The 20,490-nt window shown below is 39.5% G+C and overlaps 1 protein-coding gene across 10 annotated transcripts in view; it reads left to right on the top strand.

The window, feature by feature from the left end:
- Window positions 1–20,490, top strand: part of CTNNB1 (catenin beta 1) — a 33,387-nt gene that overhangs the window by 3,229 nt on the left and 9,668 nt on the right. For 6 of the 10 annotated variants that reach the window (XM_058288199.2, XM_058288201.1, XM_058288202.1 and 3 more), the window contains 6 exons: window positions 16,632–16,692; window positions 17,120–17,347; window positions 17,552–17,805; window positions 17,931–18,169; window positions 18,259–18,460; window positions 19,832–19,976. In XM_058288199.2, the coding sequence (XP_058144182.1) occupies window positions 16,680–16,692; window positions 17,120–17,347; window positions 17,552–17,805; window positions 17,931–18,169; window positions 18,259–18,460; window positions 19,832–19,976 (1,081 nt within the window). In that variant the 5' untranslated portion in view covers window positions 16,632–16,679. Of the gene's footprint in view, window positions 1–8,667; window positions 8,822–16,631; window positions 16,693–17,119; window positions 17,348–17,551; window positions 17,806–17,930; window positions 18,170–18,258; window positions 18,461–19,831; window positions 19,977–20,490 lie in introns of all 10 variants that reach the window. The other 4 variants (XM_058288203.1, XM_058288207.1, XM_058288204.1 and 1 more) reach the window with 1 other exon arrangement.

Raw genomic sequence — 20,490 nt, forward strand, 5'->3', positions numbered from 1 at the left:
ATTTTGACCTTGAAAATTTTCAATAAAGGCCTTCTCCAGACTCCTGTATTAAAGTTAATGCTATTTCTTTTAGTAACATTTTCTGAAAATGCTTGTTTTATATCAGAGTTTGATTTGTAATGAGAATGAAGCTTAGTTTAGATTAGCCTTTGGAAGTCAAATGATCATTTTATGAAAGATTCTTAGTTAAGGTCTAAAATATTCTTTTAACTTTGTTCTTCAGAAGATGTGGTTGAAACAAAATTAAAAAGGTGACTGTAGAGGGAAAAACGTCAGAATGGCTCATTGCTCCATATTGCCCTTGGAATTCAGTATAATTTTGTGGAAACATGATTTTTTTCTATTTAAGAAATTATATTTAGGATTTTTTAAAGGTAAGAATGTATCAATTGCTTTATATAAATAGTTATTTCAGGATAGATTAAGGGATCATATTTGAAATTTGTATTTAAGTTGAGGCTTAGTATTTGCAGCATTTATGTCTATAAGAGCAAATAGCTTCTGATCCAGTTTCTAAGATTTTTATGAGAAGTGAAGGTTAATTTTGAAAATTCTTTTAAAAACTATGCATATATAATTTACTAAGAAATGTCTACCTATTAGGGACTTAATTAATCTCTTGAAATTGACTACTTAAGAGAATTAGGAAATCCAGATTTTAACATGCATCTTTTGATTTATAAATTGTTTGCAAGTGAAATTTGTATTTTTAAAACTATTCACAAATTAAATACATCTATTGGCTGTACACCATCAATATGTAGCCTCTGTAGTACTCCCATTTGGAGTATACTTTTTAAAAAGACGATTCTACTAAATGGCAGGATAATATACTTCTGTGAATAAAGTTGTTAAACTATTAGGTTCATGTTTAGACAATTAGAAAATGCTTTCCTTATACCAACTAATTATAGATTAGGAATTAAAGTCCGATTCCTATTAATTAAATTTGATAAATCTGGGAGACCTGCACTTTAAATCTAGGAATTAAGACGGGTGGTTCACAGAAAAGGGGCAGAACATAAGAGCTTGTTCATTACTTGACCATCTTAAGTATAGATCTTTAAAGTATATTTTTAAAGGAGGCTTCATTCAATCTTTGGGGAGAGGATGGAACTCAAAATAGTTGAGCGCCTGCTTCCGAGGTCCCAGGTTCGATCCCCTGTACCACCGTACCCCGTACAAACATCACAAAACCAGCTGTCATTGGGAAGCGATGTAGCTCAGTGGTTGAATGCCTGCTTCCCATGTATGAAGTCCTGGGTTCAATCCCTGGTAACTCCTAAAAACAAAACAAAAAACAATCTGTGATGATACTTAAAATGCTGGAAAAATCCTGGCTGCGTGTACACAATCAAATCAGTATGAAATTCTATTGATGTCTTTAAATCATGTCCTAGTATTTAGCTGAAGTCTATATTTCTAAGCTAATCTCTCAGAATATATCCAAAAACTTAGTTTAGATGATGAAAAATTAATTAAATATAAATTTTACTTAAATTAGTGGCAAACTGCTTTTTGGTCGGTACAAATTTATGCAGACAATGAAGTAGATTTTGGTTAAGATCTTTTGCTGTTGGGACAAGGTTTTTCATTTCCAGAGCTTGAGAAGTTGGGTGTTTTTAGTCTTCAGTCTATGTTTAAATGACAAACTGTCTGGACTGAAAATACAAGTGATAGTCTGACATTGCTTTCTGAAGCATCTGAAAATAGTGCTGTAGGCTAGGCAGTAATTGTTTCTGTATGACCTGGTGTAGAACGCAGTGAACTTTCCATGAAACATTTATCCTAGAGGTGCCTCAGCCCTTGCCTCCTGTCTCTCAGCCCTTACATGACTCTTCATGGAGCCACTGGAAAGTTCCTCTTGGAGTATTCCAGAAATTTCCTTCCTGATTTCTTTTGAATTTGTTGAAAAGGCCTTTCCACTTAAGTTCTTTCAAGTTCCTCAGTTCTCATGGCCCAATTTTATGATAGTTGAAATAATTGCGAGGTATATGTAGATGTGCATATGTGCATACATACATTCACTTTATTGTAAATTATTCATGAAAAAATGTGAAGTTAGATTTACTGCAAAATTTTCTGGGAATGCAATTGGAAAATGATTTTAATCATTGTAGTAATTTGCTGTTGCTGATTTTATTTTAATACGAAGTAAACTGAATCGAACTGTAACAGTCTTTAAGAACTGTACTCATGAGTGTTTTCTATTTCAGTGTAATTAAGTGGGTAGGGGTGTAGGAAGAGTCAGTCTTTGAAGTTTTCCATATACTAGATGAATGCCAAATGTATAAGGGAGGAACAAGGGATTCTTGGAAATATTTTTCAGTCCATCTAGCTATGGAGGCTTCCAAGTGATGTTCCACTCCCCTGCAGTGTAGGAAAGTGCTGGTGGAGAGACCTTACCCTCCTGTAGGAGCCACTGAAACAATGCGGCAGTGTCAGACATTACTTACACCCCCAGTTCATGTGAAGCAGAAACTAAATGTAATTTAGGGAATATGGTATAATGACAGAGCATATTTTAAAATAGATATATAAACTTAGTTTTCCTGGCATTTGTTTAATTGGAAAGTTTAGCTTTTTAAAAAAAATTATTGTGGTAATATAAAAAAATTCTCATCTTAACCATTTTTAAGAGTACAGTGTCATTAAATACATTCACAAAACTGTTGTGCTACCATTACCACCACCCAGTACTGAAACTTCATGACCTCAAACAGAAACTCTGTACCCATTAAGCAGTAACTTCTCATCCTCCCCGCTCCCTACCCTCTGGCTCATGGTAACCCCTAATCTAATTTCTGTCTCTTTGAATTTGCTTATTCTAGATATTTCATATATGTAAAATTATACAATTTGCCCTGTGTCTGGTTTTTTTCACCTAGCATAATGTTTTCAAGGTCCATCCATGTTGAGGCATGTATCAGACTTCATTCCTTTTTATAGCTGAATACTATTCCATTGTGTGGCTAGACCACGTTTATTTATCCATCTAGTGATAGATGTGGTTTTTTGCACCTTTAAGCTATTAGGAATAATGCTGTTAATGAACATTGGTGTATAACCAAGTGCCTGTTATCAGTTGTTTGGGGTATATACCTTGGAGTGGAATTGCCAGGTCATATAGTAATTACATGTTTAACTTTATGAGGAACTGCCAAACCCTTAACACCATGTCTGCACCATTTTACATTCCCTCCAGAATGTATGAGGGTTCCGTTTTTCCTGCATCCTACTCAAAACATCTTTTTTTTTTTTTGCTTAATGAAGTCCAGTTTATCTAGTTTTTTGTTTGTTGCTTGTGTTTTTGGTGTAAAATGTAAGAAATTGTTGCCAAATCCAAAGTCATGAAGATTTTCCCTAAGAATGCTATGGTTTTGGCTCTTATTACAGGACTCCCTTGGAGATATTGCACACTTGGTTCCAGGCCATTGCAATAAAGTGAGTCCGTGAATTTTTTTGGTTTTCCAGTGTACATAAGAGTTATGTGTGATACACTATACTGTATCTTTTATTAAGTGTGCAAGAACATTGCCTTAAAAAGCAATGTCCCTACCTCAAGTAATGTGACACAGAGGTAAAGTGCACACATGCTTTTGGGCAAATGGTGCTAATAGGCTTGCATGTTGCAGGGTTGCCACAGACCTTCACTTTGTAAAAAACACTACCTGCAAAGTGCCGTGAAGCAAAGCACAATAAAACAAGGTGAGCCTGTATTTAGGTCCTCGATCCATTTTGAGTTATATGTGGTGTGAGGTTGAGACTCATCTTTTTTTTTTTCCTCCCCCAATGTGGGCAGCCAGTTTCCCCAGCACCATATGGTGAAGCATCATTGTTTTCTCAGCACCTTTCTTCCCCCCATTGAATGTATTTGGCACCCTTGTTGAAAATCAATTGGCCATAAATCTGTGGGTTTATTTATAAACTCTTAATTGTGTCCTGTTGATCTATATGTCTATTCTTAAATGCCAGTACCACACTGTTTCGATAACTGTAGCTCTGTAATAGATTTTGAAAATAGGGAATATGAGTTCTCCAACTTTGTTCTACTCTTTAAAGATGGTTTTGGCTATTGAGGGCCCCTTGAAATTCCATGTGAATTTGAGGATCATCTTTTCCATTTCTGCAAAAACAAGGAATTTTTTATAGGGATTGATTTAATTAGTAGATAGCTTTGGAGGTAATATTAACATCTAAATATTAAATCTTTCAATCTATGAGCACACTTCTTGATACTTATTTAGGTCACACACCTTGCTAATTATTTAGGTCTTTCATTTTCTTCAGCAATGTTTTGCAGTTTTCAGTGTGCAAACTCATTATTCCTTCGTAAAATTTACCTAAATATTTTATTCTTTTAGAAGCTATTGCAAATGGAATTCTTTTCTTAATTTCCATTTCAGATTGTCCATAGCTGGTATCTGAATTTGCGTGTTAGTTTTCTTGTGGATTCTTGAGGATTTTCTATATATAGGATCTTGTCCTTTTTTATTAGAGATACTTTTATGTTTTTCTTTCCAATTTGGATGGCTTTTATTTCTTTTTCTTGTCTAATTGCTCTGGCTAGAATGTCCAATATTAGTGGTGAAACCAGGAATCCTTGTCTTGTCCCTGATTTTAAGGTGAAAGCTTTCAGTTTTTCACCATCGAGTATGATGTTAGCTGTGGGTTTTTCATGTTGAGAAACTTCCCTTCCAATCCTAATGTTGTAAGGTCTTTGTCATGAAAGGGTGTTAGATTTTGTCAGTTGTTTTCTCTGCATCAGTGATGACCATGTGTTTTGTTTTCTTCTCCCCTTCAGTCTATTACTGTGGTATATATTTCATTCATTGCTTTTTTAATGTTGAGCCACCTTAGATTCCTAGGATAAATCCCACTTGGACGTAGTATATGATCCTTTCACTATGCTTTTGGATTTGAAATGCTGGAGTTTTGTTGAAGACTTTTGCATTGATGTTCTTGAGGGATAGTGGTCTATCATTTTCTTTTTTTTTTTTTTTTTTTTAAAGATTTATTTATTTATTTAATTCCCCCCTCCCCTGGTTGTCTGTTCTTGGTGTCTATTTGCTGCGTCTTGTTTCTCTGTCCGCTTCTGTTGTCGTCAGCGGCACGGGAAGTGTGGGCGGCGCCATTCCTGGGCAGGCTGCTTTTTCTTTTCACGCTGGGCGGCTTTCCTCACGGGCGCACTCCTTGCGTGTGGGGCTCCCCCACGCGGGGGACACCCTTGCGTGGCACGGCACTCCTTGCGCGCATCAGCGCTGCGCATGGCCAGCTCCACACGGGTCAAGGAGGCCCGGGGTTTGAACCGCGGACCTCCCATATGGTAGACGGACGCCCTAACCACTGGGCCAAAGTCCGTTTCCCTATCATTTTCTTAGGTCTTTATCTGGTTTTCATTTCACAGTGATGCTGACCACATAGAGTTAGGAAATAAGTTTGGTTTCTAAATCCAACTCTTTTTTTTTTTTTTAATTGATTTTGTTAAAAATATTACATTAAAAAAAATATATGAAGTCCCATTCAACACCACCCCCCCCCCCCACCACTCCCCCCCAGCAACACTCACTCCCCTCATCACGACACATCCATTGCATTTGGTAAGTACATCTCTGGGCATCTCTGCACCTCATAGTCAATGGTCCACATCATGGCCCATATTCCCCCCCATTCCATCCAGTGGCCCTGGGAGGATTTACAATGTCCGGTGATTGCCCCTGAAGCACCATCCAGGGCAACTCCAAGTCCCAAAGGCGCCTCCACATCTCATCTCTTTCTGCCATTCCCCATACCCATCAGCCACCATGTCCACTTTTCCCACTCCAATGCCACCTTTTCTCTGTGGACCTTGGATTGGTTGTGTCCGTTGCTCCTCTATGTCAAGAGGAGGCTCAGATTCCACATGGATACTGGATGCAATCCTCCTGCTTTCAGTTGTAGGCTCTCTAGGCTCCATGATGTGGTGGTTGTCCTTCTTCAACTCCATCTTAGCTGAGTGAGGTGAGTCCAGTAAATCCGATTCTAGGAGCTGAAGTCTGTTGAGGCTCAGGGCCTGGCTATCATATTGTCAGTCTATAAGTCCAACTCTTTTATCAGTAGTCTTACTTGATATTTCTATTGGAAAAGCTACATGGGTCTGTGAAATGAAGTATATGATAATTCTAACTTCTGGTTGTGAATATTCTCTGTGATTCATTCATGTAATAAAATGTTATTTTGCATCTGGTACTTGTCCTCTGTAGGTCATTTCCTGCTTTAATTCTGCCCCTCAATTTCCTGGACCCTGAGTCACTGCCAGCCTTTCTGGAATAGAATAAGAAGTAAGATACCAGAAAATTTAGAAGTCTAGCTGTATCAGATTGGAAGTTGCTTATGACACAGAGTAATGATAGTTAAAATAAGATTGTTAAGTGGCAGCTGAGTGTTAATAAAACTGGGTCTTTTTTGTAAGGTAACCCATTTATGCTTGAGAATGCTCTGACTATGCTAGAGTCTCAAGGTTCTTTCTTATTGCCATTGTATCCCAGATCCTCTTACAGCTCTTTGAGAGCTAGAAAGCTCTAGGACATGAGGGGTGTATTAGTCAGCCAAAGGAGTGCTGATGCAAAATACCAGAAATTGCTTGTTTTTATAAAGGGTATTTATTTAGGGTAGGAGCTTTCAGATACCAGGCCATAAAGCATAAGTTACTTCCCTCACCAAAGTTTTTTTGGAGCAAGATGGCTGCTGATGTCAGTGAGGGTTCAGGCTTCCTGAGTTCCTGCATTCCTGGAGTTTACTTTTCTCTGGGTTCAAGGTTCCTTCCTGGGGCTGGCTTCTCTTTCTTCTGCATGCTTACTTCCTGGGGCTCCAGCTTAAGTCTTGGCATTAAACTCCAGCATCAAAACTCCGACTTCAGAAACCCTCAACTCTGTCCTTTGCCATGCCTTTTATCTGTGAGTCCCCACCCACCAAGGGATGGGACTTCATGCCCTAATCATAACTCAATCATGCCCAGGTACAGATCAGATTACAAGCGTAATCCAGTATTTCTTTTTGGAATTCATCAATTATTTCAAACTGTTACAAGGGCTATTTAATACCTTTTCTTCAAACAGCTCCCTACCCTATCAGAAAATAAGCAGGGACTCCTTCCCTTTATCCATCTGTATCAAGATTCCATCTTTATTTTACAGTGATGTAAGTATTGCATTCTGGTTGGAGGCAGGTCCTGCCACATGCGTTTTCAAGCACTTTGTTCCTGTAGTTATTCCTCTGTCTTCTGCATCACCCTTACTTCCCCAGACTCTAATCCCCTTTGCTGTTTTGGTCTCCATCTCTCTCACCTTTTATCATCAGCTGAAATCCATTCATTGTGCCTTTAGAAACCCATAGTCCCTTATCTCAATCTATTTTATTAATATTTCTTTTCTTGTAACCTAGGCTCTCTTGATACTACTACTTCCCTTGTAACATTCTCAAGTGGTTAATGTTTTCCTTCTTGAATACCTTATACCACTTAACCAAGAGGTAAGAAATGTAAAGTATTTTCTTCTTATTGTCTCTTCTTGACCATTCTCTTCCAAAACTTCAAGCTCTGGCTCCCATGTCATCAAATTATACCACCACTACTACTATTAATTTCTGTTATCTCCCAACCTTCCTGGTTCATTCCTTTCCTTACTTGAACACTTGAGCCCCTGTCTCATTGTCACTGTAATATTCTTGTCTTCTTGAATAAAAGAAAGCCTTATAATTATGAGACCTGTTACTAGGGAAACAGTCAAAGGCAGCAAAATGTCTTTCAACATTTTTGACATCTATGGTAGGGCACAGACAGTTGCTAAGGATTAAATTAAAAAATCTGTTGTCTTAAAGAATTGATGGTTCTTAAAGAGCTGATGCTATGGTTACTGTGTGGAATCAGTTGATGCTGTTTTTAAACTTGGGTTACGAGCTCATGTTAGACTTGGAGTTGGATCATAGACTTATCTGCACCTGTAGTTCTCAGCTGGAGGAGACAGCATCAGCAACATCTAGGACACTTAAATAAAACGTACAATGCCAGCATCCTGCCCTAGCCTTCCTTAGTGTAGGCGTTGGACAAAAGCAGTGAAGGAAATAGACAAAAATCCTTGTCCTCCTGGAGCTTACATCCTAGGACATGATCCTGGCTGCTGTGCTCATGATACATGTAAGTGGAAGAAGGGTGTGAACAGAGTGACCAGCTAAAAGGCCTTTGTACTAATCTAGGCATAAGATTAAGATGGTTTGGTTATGCCAAGAAATGGTTAGATTCTGGATATATTTTGAAGGAGAAAAGGAAGGATCTGGATTTGGGATGTAGATGAGTCAAGAGCTCTAAGGTTTTAAGCTTGAGTAACTGGAAAGATAGAGTTGCATTTAGGGAAGAGTATAACAGGAGTAGCTTTGGGGGAAACTGGGAGCTCAGTTCTAGATATATTAAGTTCAGAATGGTTCTTAGACACCTGAAATGTTGAAAGAGGAGGTGAATATTAGAATCTAGAGTTCAAGGGAGAAACCAGGCTAAAGAAGTACATTTGGGAGTTGTCAGCAAATAGATGTAAATACTGTCTGCTTAAAGCTATGAGCCTGCAGTGAGTGAATATAGACAGTAAAAAAGGAGAGGTCCAGGCTAACCTTAACTTCTGCAATTCTGACATAAAGGTCTGAGAGATGAGGACAAGAACAAGAGAGACTAAAAAGGAACTGTCAGTGGAGTAGGAAGAAAACCTGCTAGCAGATGTGGTAGCCTGGAAGCCGTCAAGTGTTTAACACAGTGGAAGCAACTGTGCCAGGTGCTGCTGATAGTTTGAGTGAGGTAAGGATTGGGGATTTATAACAGGTCACCGGTAGAGGCAAAAACCATGGTGTGGATTCAAAAGGGAAGTGGGGAGAGCATTTATAGGCCGTTGTTTCTAGGACTTACGCTGTAAAGAAAAGCAGGGATGGGGTGGTGGATGAAAAGATTTTTCTTCTTTAAAGGGATAAATAACAGCATGTTTGTATGCTGGGAAGAACCAGTAGAGAAGGTGTTTGCAGGTTTGAGGAGAGAGGGAAATGAATGAAATAGTCGTAGAAGAGTGAAATAATGAACTGCGGGTGGAGCCCAGCCATTATTTTTCAAAGTTGCAGGTGTGATGAACACGATTGGTTAAAAACCATTGGAAGGATCTGGTTGCCCAAGGGATCCTTCAAGCAAACTTGGAGATCTTTATGGTAAAAAAAGACAAAAAGGCATGCATATTCTGAACCTGAATTCTGGTTTAACACGTACATGGTCTTAATGGCTGGCATATTTTCCCAAATAAATGGTCTTGATGTGGGTTTCATACATTGTTTGCTTCCATGTTTTTCACACAACCTATTTTTGAAGATACCTATGAAAAAAATTGTGAGAAATCTTACTAACCTAGTTAAAAATACTTTCTGTTACAGATCTTCATTAAGGTTTTAATGGGCTTAATTAAAATGTAAACTCATTTGCCTTTGGTTCTCAAAGGATATAGTCAATAGATCAGGGTTTGACAAACTAGTTTGTACAGCCTGTGAACTAAGAAACATTTTCACGATTTTAACTGGCTGAAAAAAAACAAACAATATTTTGTGGCACCTAAAAATTTTATGAAATGTAAAATTCATTGTCCATGAATAAAGTTTTATTGGGACAAAGCCATGCTCATTTGTGTGCATATTGTCTTTGGCTGCTTTTGTTGTACTATAACAGCACAACTGAGTGCTTAAAACGGCTTTATAGTCCATGATGCTGGAAATGTTTACTATTTGGCTCTTTGTAGAAAAAGTTCGCTGATCCCTGTTGTAGATGATGCACATTTTTCATAAATGAAACTTTCATGTTCCTGAAAGCATTTAAATCTCTTCAGTTATATGTAATTGTTGTTGGCTATCCAGTCTTCTGTGGATTTTGTTTGCTCTTGTTAATTTTATTTGCTCTCCTGTCCCCTTTTTGAACATTTTTATTGGCACATCATTCAGTCCATCAGATATTTAAGAACTTAATATGTTCTAAGTACTTGTTTGTTTGTTTTTCATTTAAAAATCTCTGAAATTTGTAAGCACTGCTCATTATGCAACAATTTCCCTTGGTAACCTCTCATCTACTTTTTATCTCTGAATTTGCTATTTCTCTGTGCCCAGCACTTTGGAGACAGAAACTAAAGGCACATTCTCTGCCCTCCAGAGCTCATTCAGTGAGCTTGCTTTCTCTCTCCCAACAGTATGCTGCTATAGTGGGGAAGAGAAACCTCAAAAAAGTGGAAAATGTGGTTATCACTATAGGATATAAAGCAAAACACCAGAATTCTGGAGGTTATCAAATCCCTGCTACTAATTCTGCCTGCTAATAAAGCCTGAATAAACTTCCCTGAAATAAAATCTATTTCTTTGGCAAGTTTGAAAATTCTGGTGTTGTGTTTTGTTTTGTCAGTAGTGCTCTCTGTAGATGCACAAAGTATGGAGCATGTGTGATTCAAGTCATAGCAATGCTGTGTAGTCACTTTAAATAATGTAGTTGTTTAGTATTGCACATGATTTTTAAGAATCAAAAATTGCTAACCCTTCTCTTAAATTTATCTTCAGCGTTGACTATTATGTACTACTTGTCTTTGAAGGGAGTAGGAAATATGATTTGATTTAAAGGGCACATGCCTATGAGCTAAATGAGCTAAACAGACCTGGATTTCAGTTTTAACTGAGCGATTTATTAGCTGTACTGTTGTATTAACTGCTGATAGTATTCTCATCTGGTAATTGGAGAAAAGATGTTTACGTTATAAGGTTGCTAGAAAAATTCTGTGAGCTAACATTGGGCTCAGAACTGAAGTTAAGATTAATTTAATTATGCTACCTTCGTAAGCATGTTGGGCGAAATTACTATCACAAGGTAATATCCTAAAATTATCCTGTAAAAGATTATTTAAGACACTTTAAATGACTTAATTATTAGAAATTGGGCAGCACTTTGTAATGCAGTTCTTAGACTACTGCCATTTTAATAAAAAGTAGAATGAAAATGACAGTTTACTTAATTACAGTATTGTATTTATACATTTGGTTCTGTAACTTATTTTGCATATGTGATACATTTAAAATATTTCCTCTTTGTAGACATTTCTCATTGTTTTCCGGGGTTTGCATAGTAGTCTTCCACTGTCACCCGTCACCTGCACAGTTACAGCAGCCTGCTGACTTTGTCCCCTTCCTTTGCTTTTTTTTTTTTTTTTTTTTGCCCTGTGCAGTCTTTTTTTCATACAGCTCCTGGAGTGAACTTTTAAAAGCCTAATCATAGACCTAGTGGCTTCTAGTATGTTTTTACTGATGGGATCTTCACTGCTTTCTGATCCCCGGCCTTTTAGTTGCACTGGATACTGTCTAGTATCTTTACTGCACTAAGCTCATTCCTTCCATCTCTGTCTGTCTTGAATGTTCTACCCCATTTTACTTGGCTAGCTCATCCTCATTCATTTATCTCTACTCACATCATCTTCTCAAAGAAGCCTTTCCCAATCACTCATTCCCTCCCTGTGAGTCAACTTTCTCCTTACCTCCTTTTATTTTCTTCGTAACACCTCTCTAAATTATCTTGTTTTCATTCCTTCACTCAAACAGTAGAATGTTAAACTTCATAGATGTGTGACTTTGACTCTCTGGCTGCTGTTCACTATACTGGAAGGCCAAGAATATTTTTAAAAATGTGTTCACTGGACAAATAATTCCATTTAATGGGCAAATCATTTTTTTTAAAATATAATCTTCTTTGATAGTTATTTAGGTAACTTCCAGTTTTTTCTCTATGAATATTTTACTGTTCAGACCTCTTGGCATGCTTCTGTGTATGTTCCTTGAAGAATGCATTTCTTATTTCTTTTATAAAAATGGAATGTTTAAGTCAAAGACACTTATACTTCAAGAAGTTTCTGTCAGTTTAACAGTATCCCTTACCAGCAATGGTTATTAGCAGTCTTTTCATTCTTTGCCAATCTAAAAAGTAAAAAGTAGTTGAGTTTTGAACATCTTTTGCAATGTTTATTTCCCACATACTATTCCCATGAAATGATGGTTCCTGCCCTTTCCTAATTTTTCTGTTATAATTTTTCTTAATGATTTGTTACAGTTCTTTGTGTATTAATGGATACTGACTTTTAAGTATGTTTCATGTTTTGTATCTGTCATTTTTAAACTTTATGGTGGCTTATGCCTGGAATATTAGAATTTTTATGTATGTGTACATAATTAAATTATTAGTCTTATTTTGTTTCAGAGTTCCAGTCATGCTAATTGGGTTGCTTCTTACTGTGTATTTCTATATATCACCCATATTATTGTTTATATTTGATCATTGTGGGTTAATTTGGATGTAGTGAAATAAGGACAAAAGGAAATGTTTTTAGAATGGTAAACTAATTTTATTTATCAAATAATCTAACTTTATCCCATTTATTGCAGTATTACCATATTTATTAAATTGCCACATTATGTCTTTGTATTTTTCTGCTTCCCGTAGTCACTTATCCATTCCTCCTCCATAACATAAAACGTTAATTGCTGTTACTATTTATTTACGTTGTATTTTAATATCTGATAGAACTGCTCCCTTGCTTATAAGTTATTCCAGGATTTTGATTATCCTCACACTTTCATTCTAAGGCAACTTGAGAATAATTTTCAATCCTGAAATATCTCCTTGGTAATTCTGGGGGCGGGGGTGGGATGGGGAGAGTACATTGGGTTTATAAAATAGTTTTGGGGAAAACTGACATTTTACAGTACAGATTTTTTTTAGTCAAGAACAAGACATATCTGTCCATTTAATCTTATATGTACCTCAGAAAAGTATGTTTTTATTGTTGCTATTATGAATATAATCTTTTTGTGATTTTATTTTTCTAACTGGTCTGTGTATTGGGTAGTAGTTTTTGTTTATAATTTTAATGGCCACTTTTATTGAAATTTAGTTAAACTGAATTATTTTCTGTTCAGCTTTATCATGCTGATCCATTAAAATGGATGTAAATGTCTCTATAATGCTAATTGGTGTATTTGTTGAGAGTTGGAGAAAACAGTTATGCTTTCAAGGCCTTGGTGAACTGACCATTTGTACAGAGCCTTCTGTAAAAATTATGTCACGAATTCTCACCTAGACTTTGTCAAAAGGCTGCTTAAAGTGGAATCTCAATACTCATTTATTGTGGAATTAAGTAGCAGCTAGCAAGTCTCGTTGGCTTTCATGATGGTATTATGAGTGGTAGGAAAACACCCTTATTTTTTATAGTGGTATAATATCCTAATGTCTATAATTTACTTTAAAAGGATTTTGCAGAAGAGGAATAAATATAGTAAGGTATTATCAGTTGTTAAGTATCGGTTACAGTTATGTAGGTGTTCATTATACAATTGTGTACTTTTCTGTATATTTAAAATTTTTCATAATAAAAAGTAAGGAAAATATCTAGTGTGCTTGAGTAGTACTGTTAGGAATGCTGAAGAAAAATTACTTTTAGTAATACTTTATTGCTTGATTCTGGATGAACTTTTTCTTTGGGTAGATATTATATATAAAGGATATATATTTTTCTAAACCTTTATAGGGTTTAAATCAGAAATAGAGGAATTTTCAGGTATTCTTTACAAAATGCTGTAATTGGCAAGAGTATGTTTTCATTAAACATGAAATCCAGATGGATGTGCCCACCACTTCATTAGACTGATGGGAAGACTTGGGAGAAGTTGGCCGCTCCCACGGCATTCTCTTTGTCAAAGCACCGCTTGGCGGTGAGGAAGCTAGCAGGACATCCAGCAATTTAATGTAGTCTGTAGTTAGTGATCATTTGCGTCTTGGAGTATTCAGAACTTCATAATTTTTTTAACTTTTTTTTTTAAAGATACATAGATCACACAAAAGGTTACATTGAGATATAAGGGAAGTGGACTTGGGAAACGGACCTGGCCCAGTGGTTAGGGCGTCCGTCTACCACGAGAGGTCCACGGTTCAAACCCCGGGCCTCCTTGACCCGTGTGGAGCTGGCCCACGTGCAGTGCTGATGCGCGCAAGGAGAGCCGTGCCACGCGGGGGTGTCCCCCGCGCAAGGAGTGCGGCCTGTAAGGAGAGCTGCCCAGCATGAAAGAAAGTGCAGCCTGCCCAGGAGTGATGCCACCCACACTTCCGGTGCCGCTGACGACAACAGAAGCGGACAAAAGAAACAAGACACAGCAAATAGACACAAAGAACAGACAACCGGGGGAGAGGGGGAATTAAATAAAATAAAAATAAATCTTTAAAAAAAAAAGAGGGAAGTGGACTTGACCCAATGGATAGGGTGTCTGGCCACCACATGAGAGGTCCAAAGTTCAAACCCCAGGCCTCCTTGACCTTCATGGAGCTGGCCCATGCGCGGTGCTAATGCGCACAAGGAGTGCCGTGCCACGCAGGGGTGTCCCCCGCGTAGGGGAGCCCCACACGCAAGGAGTGCGCCCTGTAAGGAGAGCCGCCCAGCGCGAAACAAAGTGCAGCCCAAGAATGGCGCCGCACACACACAGAGGTGACACAAGATGACGCAGCAAAAAGAAACACAGGTGGGGGCATTTTCAGATTTGGAGTTGTCCTAGGTAGTGCTGTAGGGTCGGATGCTGAATGTTGTGTGTCCTGTCGTGGCCCACTGGGTGGCCTGGGGGAGAAAGTGGACTACAGTCTGGACCACTGTCCATGTGTTGCGGTGGTTCTCCAGAATGTATTTGCCAGGTGCAGAGGATGTGCCACAATGATGGAAGAGTCTGTTGATGTGGGATGGGTGGTGTGGGAGGTATATGGGGACCTCATACTTTTTGAATGTAATATTTAAAATAAAGAAGAAGAAAAAAAATGCCACACATTCTTGGTGCCGCCTATAAGGATAGAAGTGGTCACAGAAGAACACACACACAGTGAGTGGACACAGAGCAGACAACTTGGTGGGGGGGATAAAAAGTAAAAATTAAAAAAAGATGTAAGAGGTTCCCACACACATCCCCACTCCTCCTACATCAACAACCTCTTTCGTCATTGTGGTACATTCATTGCATTTGGTGAACACATTTTGGAGCACTGCTGCACAAAATGGATTATAGTTTATACTGTAGTTTACACTCTCTCCAGTCCATTCAGTTGGTTATGGCTGGATATATAAATGTCCTGTATCTGTCCCTGCAGTTTCATTGAGGACAACTCCCAAGTCCTGAAAATGCCCCATCATACCTCAGAAATTCATAATTTTTAAGCACATTTCCCCTCCCCTCCCTTTATGTTGCTTGGTTTGCAGTGGGCTTTCCTACATTTTCTTTGCTTATTTTTTCCCCTCCTCCCCATCCTGCTGTTTTGCTGTGTCCATTCGCTGTGTGATCTTTTGTATCTGTTTTTCTTTTTGCCTTCTCATTTTTCACTTCTAGGATTCACCAGGATTCAACCCTGGGGACCTCTGATGTGGAGAGAGCGCTTCCCTGTCACTTGAGCCACCTCAGTTCCTGATTTCTGTTACACCTCGCCTTGACTCTCCCCATGTTTCTCTCTCGTGTCATCATCTTGATGTGTGACTCACTTGCTCGGGCACTCGGCACGGCACACAGGCACTCGTGCAGGCGCTTGGCTCACTGCCTGGGCATGCTTTTTTTTCCCCACCAGGAGGCCCCAGGGATAGAACCCTGGTCCTTCCATCTGGTAGGCGGAAGCCCAATCACCTGAGCCACAGCCACTTCTTGTAATTCTTTTTGAAATATCTATTAATAAGAGCTTTGATCTCTCTCATTTCCTTGTCTCTTTGTTTCTCCTTTATGGTTTAAGAGATTTTAAGGTTCTTATTCTTCTGGAGTCAGTTTCTCTCTCTTTTTTTTTTTTTCCTTGAACTTTTTCCTTTCATGCTGTAAGCATTCCTGAAATGTTTGGTAAACCTTGGTTGGTGGGGAACTCTGGGATTGGGTCCTTAGTGATTGGCTGGATACAGCTAATATTTTTATAATAAAATTTAAATTTGAGAAAGCTTACTTAATAAAGATGCTTTTATTTGTTTTGCAAACTTTGATTTGCAAAATTATTTTATTTAGCAAGGGTCTAAAAACTCACTTGCAACTTAGACACCCAAATCACAGGCTTTGTGGAAGTATTTGGGGTGGCATTATATGTGTCAATAAAGAAAAAAGCTGATTCGTTTAATGAAAATTTGGTGTTTAAGTCCCAATGGTGCATATGAATTTTCTGTGAGAGGTTAAAAAGGTGAGAGTTTTGGAAACTCAAGGAGCAGCTGATTTTAAATAGTTCCTCTCCCCACCCAATACCCCCTGCCCCTGGCTTTCATCATTACAGGTAATTATACTTTTGATGTTCTGTGTATCTGACTTTATAATTCTCTTAAAAAGAGGTGTTTGTTAAAGAGGAATTTTCACTTAAAAATTCAGCAGTGGTGGAGCTGTGGTTGAGGTGTCTGGAGGAGACTTGAAGTCTATTTCACTATATCATGGTAAAGGAGCATTTTGGACTTGTGTTTCTGGATAATCTGATATTTAGCAGGCCATCCCTAGTGATTTATGAATGTTAAAATCAAACTTAAGTTTATGTACTTATGGCTTTTGATTTACTTTTTTAGGATATCTGAAGTATACTGTACAAAGGTTTTGAAAATCCTGTGTGGACAATGGCTACCCAAGGTTTGTGTCTTAAGTCTTTTTGGTTTCTGTATTGGGGTTCTGTTTCATTTCCATTCACCCAGTCTGGCTCAGATTCCTCTGCTTTCCTCTCTTTCTGCTTATTTGTCAGGCTACCTCTTCTCCATTTTCTGCTCTCACTATACCTAATGGCTTGGTGAAATAGCAAACCAGCCGCCAGCAGGCATCTGTTTGGCACTGGATGCAGTAAGCGTCCTTCTCCTGATTCAGTGAGCAACGTTTAGGTGGACTCCACGATGTAGATACTTCCTCACTGAGCTAATCCTTGCTATCGTTTTGTTGTTTTGTGGCTGTCTTTCAGATTTCACTTTAATCCTAAAAATATCTCAGTGGGCCATATCACAGATTTTCTTTAAATTTAAGATAAGTTATCCATGATGATAATGCTTACACTGTTTTATTTTTACAGCTGATTTGATGGAGTTGGACATGGCCATGGAACCAGACAGAAAAGCAGCCGTTAGTCACTGGCAGCAGCAGTCTTACCTGGACTCTGGGATCCATTCTGGTGCCACGACCACGGCTCCTTCTCTGAGTGGCAAAGGCAATCCTGAGGAGGAAGATGTCGATACCAGCCAAGTCTTGTATGAGTGGGAACAGGGATTTTCTCAGTCCTTCACTCAAGAACAAGTAGCTGGTAAGAACAATATTGCCTTACTGAAAATTCAAATGCAGTTTTGAGAATTAATGATTGCTTATTAAAAAGTCAGTGTGTAATAACTTGAAATGGTGTACTGAAGAAAAGGGAGTGATTTGCACTATCAAATTAACCCTTTAGGATAGCAAATATTCAGGTAAATGCTGACCTGTGGATAGTGAGTGTTGAATTTAACTTTTTCAGATATTGATGGACAGTACGCCATGACACGAGCTCAGAGAGTGCGAGCTGCTATGTTCCCTGAGACGTTAGATGAGGGTATGCAGATCCCATCTACACAGTTTGATGCAGCTCATCCCACCAATGTCCAGCGCTTGGCTGAACCATCCCAGATGCTAAAGCATGCAGTTGTGAATTTGATTAACTACCAAGATGATGCTGAACTTGCCACACGTGCAATACCCGAACTGACAAAACTGCTGAATGACGAGGACCAGGTAAGCAGGGATGGGGCTGCCTTTTCAATTTACTTTGAAAGAAATTCTCAAGGAAATAGGCTCAAAAAGTGTATCCAGTGTCAGTATTTGAAAACTAACGATGTCTCTTGATTCCTGAATTGTAGGTGGTGGTTAACAAGGCTGCAGTTATGGTCCATCAGCTTTCCAAGAAGGAAGCTTCCAGACACGCCATCATGCGTTCTCCGCAGATGGTGTCTGCTATCGTGCGCACCATGCAAAATACAAACGATGTGGAAACCGCCCGATGCACTGCTGGGACCTTGCACAACCTTTCCCATCACCGTGAGGGCTTGCTGGCCATTTTTAAGTCTGGGGGCATCCCTGCTCTGGTGAAGATGCTTGGGTAAGATAACATGGTCTGAATGCCTGAAGCCGAAAAGTAAGATGAGAGCAATCCAGCATTTCTGACGAGGCTTTTTTTCTTCTTCTCAGTTCACCAGTGGATTCTGTATTGTTTTATGCCATTACAACTCTCCACAACCTTTTATTGCATCAAGAAGGAGCTAAAATGGCAGTGCGTTTAGCTGGCGGGCTACAGAAAATGGTTGCCTTGCTCAACAAAACAAATGTGAAATTCTTGGCTATCACAACAGACTGCCTCCAGATTTTAGCTTATGGCAATCAAGAAAGCAAGGTAAAAAAATTGTCTCTGTTCAGTGTGGTTGTCATGGAACATTGGGGACCTGCAGTGTCATGGCACTCTGAACTCTTGCCAGTCTGTAGTATGCCTCACCCTTTATCTTAGAAAAGTTGGCCAAGTATTCCTTTAGATAGTTGAGTGTCCATGTAAGGCGCTGTGCTAGGCACTAGGGATGTAGCAGGCACGGTTCTCAGAGTTTTCGTTCTCGAGTGGGAGATACACATTTAAAGACTGTAATTACTGTTTAGTTCTTGGGTTAGGAGGTGATGAGAGCACGGATCAGATGACTAGATCCAGCTTCAGGGTAGTGAAGCCTCTTAGAGGAAGTGGGTCGAGCCTGACTCGAGGATGAGAAGGGGTTTATTGACGAGATGACGGTCAGGGGCAGAAGTGACGCCTGTGAGAGCCCTAAAGCGGGAGGAGCACGTGAGCTTCAGCAACTTAGGAAATGCAGAGAGGCTAGTGGAGGTGTGCAGGGCAGGTCCCACGGAACTGTGTAGAGCGTGTTAAGGATTTTGGACCTCTTGGTAAGAGCAATGGGAAACAGACTTTTCAGCAGAGGCATGAAGCTATAAAAGTTGTTTTTAGAAAATTGGGGCAGGGCAGGAAGGTGGTGCTAAGCAGGGAAGTGGTGGGCAAGAGTGAACGACTGTTCCGTGGTGGCGATGTATAGGAAAAGAAAAAGAGCCAAATGAGCAGGGGTTTTAAGTGTCCCTTCAGGTTTAAATTTTCAATTTATTAGGTTTTTTTGTTTCCTTTTTCTTTTTTCCTATTAAGTGTACAACTCTGTGACAGTAAGTATGTTGACAGGGTTGTGTAATTTTCACCACTGTTTCCAGAGCATTTTATCATCATCCCCGGCAGGAGTTTGCACCCATCGAGCAGCAGTCCCCCTCTCCCAGCCCTTCGTGACCACTGATCTGCTTTCTCTGTCTCTGAATTTGCTTCTATTAAGTATTTCTTATATAAGAAATCATACACTATTTGTCCTTCTGTGTCTGGCTTATTTCACTCAAGATGTCACCAAGATGTCTTCAGGGTTCTTCTGTGCTATAAATACAACTTTCATATTTGGGGATTACTGTTACCTACCAACGTGGTTTCTGGTTTTGGGTGTTTTTTCCCCCTTTCTCTCCTCTTTTGCTGTGATCAGAATGGGAAGAAGGGAATTAGGCCAGAACTGATGCATCCTTGGTAGGACTGGAATGCTGGGATTAGAGTGGAATGTCCTAGAAGGGCCTGGGGTGGTGGTCTGGGCACTGGGATCCAAGAATACCCTTGAGACCAGGGCAGCAGCGTGGTGACAGGGTTTTCCTCAGGCTTCGGTCAGGACTCCGTGGCTAACAGCGCACAATCGTCTTCTAGCTGATCATCCTGGCTAGCGGGGGCCCCCAGGCCTTGGTCAACATCATGAGGACCTACACTTACGAGAAGCTGCTGTGGACCACCAGCAGGGTGCTGAAGGTGCTGTCCGTCTGCTCGAGTAACAAGCCGGCGATCGTGGAAGCTGGTGAGGACACGCGCCTGTGGTTGCGGGTCGAGCCCCTTCCCTGGGAGGAGGTGCTGGGGCGGGACCTCAGTGGGCTGGACAGGCGGCCTGCGCAGTGCAGCTGCTGCTCGTGGTCGCGGCCTGAGTTCTCCTTGCCACCTGCGCTGGTGCTGTGCAAAGTTAGTTTATGCAGAGTTCCTTTTACCCATCAGCATAGCATCTCATACTTGGCGTGATGAAATTTGTTTTGAATTTTGATTTTGGGCATATCCATTATTTACTTTGCTACCAAACCATGACTGTGTGGGTGGAATTGTGTTATGACGAATTCTGTTGGAGTGCAGTTGTATGTGGCAAGATAATTTCCTTGATTTGTTAGATGCTCGTGAGCATTATTTGCACTGATTCTGTGTCGTCAGTGAGTAAGCGGTCTAATATGAACAATAGTTTTTTCTGTTCCATCTAAGTATTTTTAACAAGACACCTTGTATGTGGCAGTTTATATTACGTGCCTGATGGCACAGGTGAGAAGTGA

The sequence above is a fragment of the Dasypus novemcinctus genome, chromosome 26 (assembly GCF_030445035.2).
Source record: "Dasypus novemcinctus isolate mDasNov1 chromosome 26, mDasNov1.1.hap2, whole genome shotgun sequence".
Taxonomy (NCBI): Eukaryota; Metazoa; Chordata; class Mammalia; order Cingulata; family Dasypodidae; genus Dasypus; species Dasypus novemcinctus.